This window comes from Ciona intestinalis, chromosome 14, assembly GCF_000224145.3.
Source record: "Ciona intestinalis chromosome 14, KH, whole genome shotgun sequence".
Lineage (NCBI taxonomy): Eukaryota > Metazoa > Chordata > Ascidiacea > Phlebobranchia > Cionidae > Ciona > Ciona intestinalis.
This window is the reverse complement of record NC_020179.2, coordinates 1443318-1451593: the sequence shown is the minus strand read 5'-3', so window position 1 is coordinate 1451593 and position 8276 is coordinate 1443318. Positions and strand designations below refer to the sequence as shown.

The following is an 8276-nucleotide window of genomic DNA, read 5'->3' as shown; positions in this document are numbered from 1 at the left end:
CATTGATTAATGTGGTGAATGCAGTCTACTTTTGCCAAAGTGGTTATATAGGCACACAACAGCAGAATAAAGCTGGTTTACACTTGAAACTGGATTTTTAAAAACATGTGATGTCACCTCTGTTTTAAAAGTTTAAGTGACATATGCCATATCATCCATGCACCCTTAATGTTACACCCATGTCGTACTGACATAGGCGCCGGATTGTCCCCTCAGCCCCAAAAAAACAAAATTACCCCAAAAACTATCCCTGTCTAATCTCCATTTTAAATTGTATGCACCTTACAGAAATCGACGTGAAAAAGATAAAAATGCTCCTCTGATGACGTTGGTGCTCCGATCTTCCTCACCAGCTCATCGCTCCCGTACTCCGGAAGACAACATTGCCGTAGCATTAGACCTCTCCTCCAACAGAGTTCTCCATTATCACCGTTTTAACAAAGCATCTTCTAAAGTTAATTTTCCCTTGGTAAGTGAAGTGAAAATTGGCTGTGTATTTCCTACAGGCGAATCTCTGTAAGGTTTTAATATTTTTTTGTTTAAATGTTTTGAGGACATGGTTAAAACATTTAAAATGTTTATTCATGTTGGTGGCCACCTTTTTATTTTATTTTCCTGTTCCATTTGGTAGTGAACAAAAAACATTCAAAGAATTATAAAACCCTATACTCACGACTCCCATAGATAGTTATTAACTGTTTAAAAACAGAAAAAAAAAAAACAAAAAAAAATCCAAAAAAATAGTCACCCACAAAATAACATACATGGTAATTCATAAGCTGCCATGAGGTGTATCAACACCTGTGTTATAAAGACTGTCCTTTCTGGCCATGCAGCAAGTTACATTCATTCTTTAATTTTAGATAAAACAAGTTACATTTTTTCATTATGTTTTTTTTTATTTTGTTTCTAGAACATACTACAAGACCCAAAGAGCAGAGTGGAATTAAGATACGACCTTACTGATACAGGAATATGGGTTTGTTCCCCACAAGTACCCCAGTTGTTTACCGACAACTTTGATTATCAAACCCAGTATGACCTTATCAAGGGTGTGCTAATTAATGAAGAGGTTAGTTCCTGTTAGCAACCTTGTATCTAAGTGTTATATACTATATATGTATGTAATATGTATTATGTATATATTGTTACTTAACACTTACGAGTGTATTATATTTTAGGGACCTGTTCTGAGAAGTTGTTTTTTTAAAAAATCTACTCAATTTTTTTTTGTGAAAAAAAAAACTCATATTCAATTTAACTATTACCAAAAGTCACAAGAAATTTACCTTTTTTGGGTCAAAAAGTCAAACAAATTTTGACTTTGCATGCTAAAAGTCTCATAACACAACTATGACACATATATTTAAAATTATTTTATTATACTCTATATTCTGTGTGAGTGAGGTCCCGCACCTTGTCACGCCATGGGTCCTAGGATTTAGGCCAGGATTGGCCTATAACCCCAATTTTAATTCAATACTACCAACTAAAATTCTCAAATTTTTAACCCTTTTTTCCTTTAGTTCCTAGGCAACCAAATTCACGCTCACGTTGCAAATTCACGATACTGTTCAAGGGTTTACAACTTCCATTCATATGATGTTGTGAGTCATGATATATTATCACGCTGGACTCATCCATTTGTTCCTGAAATCACCATAGATGAACCAATTGAAAACTGCAAATCGGAAACTAATTGTAAGTGAATAAATAGCGGCAGGCTAAAAAAAACACAGTAAGGTCCATGCAGTATCACCAATGGCACAGCCAGAAAAAAATAAGGGGGGTAGTTTTAATCAAAAAATTTTTCAAAAAAATAATGTTTTTTTAATTTTTTTTTAAAAAGGTTTTTTTTTTTGGTTTAAAAGGGGAGTCACGACCCCCCAAACTCCCCCCCCTGGCTGCACCACTGAGTATCACCCTTCAAAAACTGGTGAAGTCTATGCGGTCACCCTGTGTGTTGGGTAATGGGCAAATCCTGACCTAGGACCCATGGCGTGCCACGCTGCGGGACCTCACCCACAAAGAATAGAAATAAATGAATAACCTTTTGAAGTTTTCTATTTTATACACCTTGTGTCTACTTACGAGTTACCACAAAAGAGCTATTTTGTATTGCTGAAAATCTAAACAACTTATAACTGACCGCCGATGTTAGGTGTGTTATTCAAAGACACATACCCCAACAGGGGGGAGGAGAAACCTCTTTATTCTTATCGCAACCTCATATGTAAACAGTGCATATGTTTTGCACTGTGGGCATGAGGCATTTCGACTCACCCCAGGAATTGAAACAGTGGTGCAACCATAACAAAAATAATATAGAAAGCTTTTCCAATGGCAAACTTTTTTTTTATTAAAACTTACGTTTTTATCTAACTTCTTCCGTTTTGTTTCTTTTTATCTTCCTCTTTTAAAACCTTTTACTTAATTTGTTTTAAAACATCCCATTTTAAACCTTAATTTGTTTAGCGCTTATACTTGTTTAATAACTTCAACCGGTTAACTTAAAACTTATGTGTATAAATCACAGGTTTTCTGGAGAATTACAGTCTCTTACGGCATAACTTATATCTCCACAACACGTGTACTCTTGGGAAAAACAGCCAAGTATTGGACTGCTCACTTATTGGGCGTGGAACAAAAATTGGAAATCGTTGTAAAATTACAAACTCGGTAATTGGAAATGGCTGCACTATAGAAGATGACTGTGTTATTGATGGTAGGCGATTCTGTTTTAAAAAAGTTTATTAAATTGATTTTAAAAATATTTAAATTGATTTAAAAAAAAACAATTTATAGTATTATTATTTTTTTTTTTAAATTGTTAATAATTTTTATAAAGTTTATATTGATTTTTTAAAAAAAATGTAGTTTGCCTAATTTTTACTCTTTAAAGATGATACGAATTTTGCCTGCTGGATCGAAGGCCCGCAATTTGGACAAATTTGTATTTAAATTCACTGTTTTTAGTAGGACTTATTATATACCATTTTGTTTGGGTAGTCTTTCTTAAAACAAATCATTGATGAATCTTTTTTAAATTTATTATTGAGTTTGGTATTAAACAACGAATAATTATAGAACTATATAGCCATATCCTCACGACTTTTGGTAATTGTTAAAAACACGGTTAGCAAAAATGGAAATTATTTGTTAAAATTATCCATCTTACCCCACAGTACTATTTTCCTTAATTTTTAAACATTTAAAATCCTAGCTCATATTAAACATTTCCTTTTTTAATTGGAAAAAATGTAATATTATTTGCTCAAACTATTCATCTTACCCTACAGTACTATTTTTACCTATTTTCCAATAATTAAAATCTTTAGGTCCAGTATTAAACATTGCCTTTGTAATTTCAGGTTCCTACATTTGGGATGGTGTTAAAATTGGTTGCCAATCCACTATCACTAAATCTTTCATCTGCGACTCAGTTCAAGTGTATAGTGGTGTTATGGTCAACCAAGGATGTGTTTTATGCGATAGTGTAAGTTGTATATATAGTAGGGTCGGGGAAGATGTGAAACCCTTTTATTATAATTTCTCGTCCCATTTGGTGGTAAACAAAGAATATTTAATGAGTTATAAATCCGTATCCTTACAATTCCCATAGACCGTTGTTAATTGTTTAAAACACGAACAGGATATTTGGATGTTATTTGGTAAAGGTGTCTTGTCTTCCCCTACCCAACTATGCAGGAAAAACAATCACTCACAAAGTTACATATGTGGTAACTCATAAGCTGTATAAAACAGAGGTGTATAAAACAGAGCACCCATGTTACAACGACTAATAAAGTTACATTCATTTTTCCATATGTTTCAGGTACATGTCGGGCCTAAAATTGACCTTGAATCTGGCACTGTAGTTCATCTATCTTCCACCACTGATGATTTTGATGATGGTGAACCAGAGGTACCAACTAATAGCATTAATAACTAAAAATCTTTGTCTAAACTGTCTCATATAGTACAAAATAACTGTAAATTTCCTCAATTAACCCAGTTGTTCCTTCTGGGTTGTCTAAACTGTAGGCAATATACAAAAAAATTTCAAAAATAATTACCCACAAAGTTACATAGAGGGACAAGAAAATTGAATGAAGAGGTGTCCCGTCTTCCCCTATCCTACTATATATACCTATCTACTGATTTTTACTTAGGACCATACCTACATGTATTACAAAGTATCTACTTTTTAAATTAAAAACTACCTTTCAAAGGTAGTTTTTAGCTATTGTACCTTACAAATCAAAACTAATTAACTACTGTACCTTACAAATCAAAACTAATTTTTAATTTTCAGTGACTGTAATTTATTCCTAACTCTTTAGGAAGTAAAACCATATGACATTGCTCAGCTTGGGGACCAAGGGAAAGGGTATGTGTGGGAAAAAGATAATGGAAGTGAGACAGGAAGTGATGCGTCTTTGGTGCTTCAAATGTGGGGTAAGATGGCTTTACTGTATGACATAGGCCATAGCATTTGTGTTGGTCGAAAATCTAAATCTTACATTTTGAAAGCACTATTAAAGTAACTTTATTTTCAAGCCCTGTGTGGTAAACACACACATATATATGTATAACTTAACTTTATATGTATTATGTTTATATATAGTAGGGTGGTAAAATGGGACATGTTTTTGTACATTTTTCTGTACCATTTCAAAAATAAACAAAGAACAACCAAAGAATTTTAAAACAGTATCATCAGACTCTTAAAAGAACGTTGTTAATTGTTTAAAACATGATCAGGATATTTAGATATTAGGTGTTAAAGGTATCCCATCTTACACCCACAGTACTACGTACATCTTTTGTACCTTTTTGTACCTTTTTCTGTACCATTTCGTAAATAAACAAAGAACAACCAAAGAATTTTAAAACAGTATCATCAGACTCTTAAAAGAACGCTGTTAATTGTTTAAAACACGATCAGGATATTTAGATATTATATGCTAAAGGTATCCCATCTTACCCCACAGTACTATGTATATCTTTTCACAGGTTTATCGCTCCAAGAGCACAACAAGAAGCTGCAGGATCATCTTTTGGATGTAGATGGATCAGAGAGCGAAACATCTTCCATGGACTCTGCAGATGAGGATGAACAAGATCCAATTATGGATGACGACTTAACCAGTAAGGTTTTAAATCTGGGCTTAATTTTAGGTCCATTCTTTACTAAAGGACATAATCCGTATGAAAAAACTGACAAAAACACATAGTAATGGGCTAACTTGAATTTAGATCCCAAGTCCCATGGTATGCTTTACTGTAGATTTAAACCATATAAAAAATAATGCCAAAAACACTGGAAATACACCATCTCTTATCTAAATTTTTCAGGTTCCATGGTGTGCATTCAGTATCAGTTTATGGGCAGTAACATTTAATAATTTGAAAACCTTTTTCAACTTATATTTTCCAGCTTTCCAAAGGGAAGTAAAAGAAAGTTTGTGTGGCGGCATAGAAGAAAATATTCAATCCGATAATTTAGTTTTGGAGGTAAAAATACAGTTTATTTTGATTTTTCCCAATTTTTTCAATTAGTTTAGTTTAATTTTGTCTGGTGCCTTAAGAAAAATGGTTAGCAGGTCTGCCTCCAACCCAGAAGTAATTTGTTTAAGGCTCGTCGTTGCTACCATTGTTGGCGTATGTGTCCTTGGGCAAGACACTTAATGGCAATTGCTCCAACCCAGTGGTCGCTAATGAGTTGTCCAAATTATCAGCAATACATAAAAAATAAAATAAATTTCCTAAAAATAATCACCCACAAAGTAACATACATGGTAACTCATAAGCTAGCACGAGGTGTATGAACCAGAACACCCGTGTTATTACGACTGGCGTTGCCCCGCCATGCCAGGATAAATCCAATTACATTCATTCATTTCATTCACATTCATTATTTCCAGATCAATTCTTCAAAGTATGCATACAACATGTCAGTGAAAGATGTAGTTCAAACAGTCACCAAGTCCCTGCTGGAAATTGCTACTGAGAAAACTGCAAACGACCCAACGCAGTATTTCACCAACTTAAAAATGGTAACTTGATTTTTTTACCAACTACAGTCTAAATAAATATCCCATGCCACTGGAGCAGATAGTCTTCTGAATAAATGAATTGTAACTTATTTACCCTGGCATGTTGCGGCAACGACAGTTGTTATAACACCGGTGTTTCAGGCACCTCCAATTCTTATGTTTTTATTTTAAAAACTTAAATCTTTAAAAAAATTTAAATCAGATGTTTTATTCAGATTTTAACACATTATGTACCACTTCTGTTAAACTACAACAAGAACGGTTCATCTCAGTTAGATTGCATATATTCTCTAGAAGGCTTTGCATTAAATAGTGAAGCTACCATGAACTGCCTTGTAAAGGTAAAGCATTTCTTCTATTTGTGTTTTATTCTGTATTTGAATAAATATAACTTATTTTCCTTGCGTGGTAGGGCAATATTTACAACACAAGTTTTCATGAGTGCCCGCTTATGAGTTACTACGTGTGTGTGACTTTGTGTGATCTATTTTTGAGATTTTTGATTGTAACATATGGCTAACATTTAAGTGTAGTACCACCAAGTTAAGCTCTGTTAATTGAATAAATAAATAAAATTGATTTCGTCTTTTCGACCATGGTAACGAAGAACGAAAAACTTTACAAAAGCGAAATAATGGGTAGCAACGGTAAAACAACAGCTTTAAAACACGCTTATTCATAAAAACAGAAAAAAAAAATAACGTTTTGGGTAAAAGGCGTGACCGTTACACCTTAAGTTCATAGGTTTGACTTTGACAGCATGTGTATTTACTGATCTGATATGTAACAGGTTTTGATGTTTTTGTATGAAAACGATGTTTTATCTGAAGAAGTTATTCTTCACTGGAATTCAAATCCAAGGGATAATTCTGGCACATTCTCTCCAGCAAATGTTAGAGAAAAGGTTTGTATGTACGAATGTACCGGTGCTCTGAATGTAAATATATAAATGAACATAACTTGCTTTATCCTCGCGTGGCGGAAAAACAACCGTCGTTAAACCGCAAGTGTTCTGTTCGTACACCTCGTGCTGGCCAGTTACCCTGAACCTTTCGTGACCACTGGGTTGGATCAATTGCTGTTAAGTGTTTTGCCCAAGGACACACACGCCCATATTGGTAGCAGCATCGAGTCTTAAATTCATTACCTCTAAGTCAGAGACAGGCGTGCAAACCACTTTGCCGGTAACCATTTAACTTGGGTTAGGACCTCTTTACACAAAGTTTTGTTTCCACTACAAGACTAACTTATGATAATTAAACATAAAATGGCTCTGTAGCGACCCTGCTTATTTAAGTTATTTTTTTCCGATTAAATGTCAATACATTTTCATTCAACCGTAAGTGTGTTTTAGCAACTGATTTTTTGTCGCTATATCCTGTTTTTTGTATGAAATTTTTTTAAATCTTTGCTACCGTAATCAAAGAGACAAATAACGTTGTTATTATTATTAGAAAATTTAATGTTTTTTAGGTCAAGAAATTCATTGAATGGCTTGAGGAGGCAGAAGAGGAAGACTCAGAAGAAGACTAAGATTTTATGTGTGTTGTTGGTGTGATTTCCAGTTTGTCAGGTTTCACAGGTGTTGCTGCACTCAATTGTCGCTGATCAAGAGAAAAATATATGTTACAAAAAATATAAAAAGTGGTTCACATCGTGTGGTTGATACGTTGGTGATGTGCTGTTAATACGTCGCGTGCGTCCAAATATAGATAAAAACAATTTGCTTTAAATTAAGTTTCGTGCTGTATGCAATACGTGATTGCTGATATGGGCAGCCGGCTTGATACTGTGTCGAATACTGTTGTACAACGATATAATTTTCGCGTAGTAGTTATTCGTTTGGTATAGAGATTACAGATCTTTCTTAAAGCGTAAACCCTAAACAAAGATTTGGGGTGCAGTGCATTCAATAGTAAAGGCGCGGAACCAGAAACCTTTCGGTATTCGTCAAATTCGAGTTTGTATTTCGCTAACAATGGATTTGTATGGACACGGACGATCGCTTTTAGTTTTGAGCGGCAAAAAAGCGCCCGCGGTTAAACTGTCAGCGGCTTTACTATCAGTGTTCAAAGCGTATGTTTACGCAGTAAAGCGCTTGTCTGTTTAAGCTAAATAGGGTGAAGCCGCAGAAATAGCAGCAGTAATATATAACGGAAGTTGTACGTAGAACGTAGCATATGATTCAGTGACACTGTTCAAATGACGTTTTCGAAC

General features: G+C 34.3%; 1 protein-coding gene across 2 annotated transcripts in view; it reads left to right on the top strand.

Annotated features, from left to right (window-relative positions):
• LOC100186132 (translation initiation factor eIF-2B subunit epsilon-like) overlaps window positions 1–7711 on the top strand; it is an 11535-nt gene extending 3824 nt beyond the window's left edge. The window contains exons 4-16 of one of the 2 annotated variants that reach the window (XM_009862430.3): window positions 289–469; window positions 914–1072; window positions 1527–1701; window positions 2537–2725; window positions 3372–3496; window positions 3836–3925; window positions 4344–4458; window positions 5017–5151; window positions 5441–5517; window positions 5928–6059; window positions 6275–6400; window positions 6850–6963; window positions 7533–7711. In XM_009862430.3, coding sequence (XP_009860732.1) covers window positions 289–469; window positions 914–1072; window positions 1527–1701; window positions 2537–2725; window positions 3372–3496; window positions 3836–3925; window positions 4344–4458; window positions 5017–5151; window positions 5441–5517; window positions 5928–6059; window positions 6275–6400; window positions 6850–6963; window positions 7533–7592 — 1678 coding nt within the window. In that variant the 3' untranslated portion in view covers window positions 7593–7711. The remainder of the gene's footprint in view (window positions 1–288; window positions 470–913; window positions 1073–1526; window positions 1702–2536; window positions 2726–3371; window positions 3497–3835; window positions 3926–4343; window positions 4459–5016; window positions 5152–5440; window positions 5518–5927; window positions 6060–6274; window positions 6401–6849; window positions 6964–7532) is intronic. The other variant, XM_018814853.2, reaches the window with a different exon arrangement.
• Window positions 7712–8276: the final 565 nt, after the last annotated feature.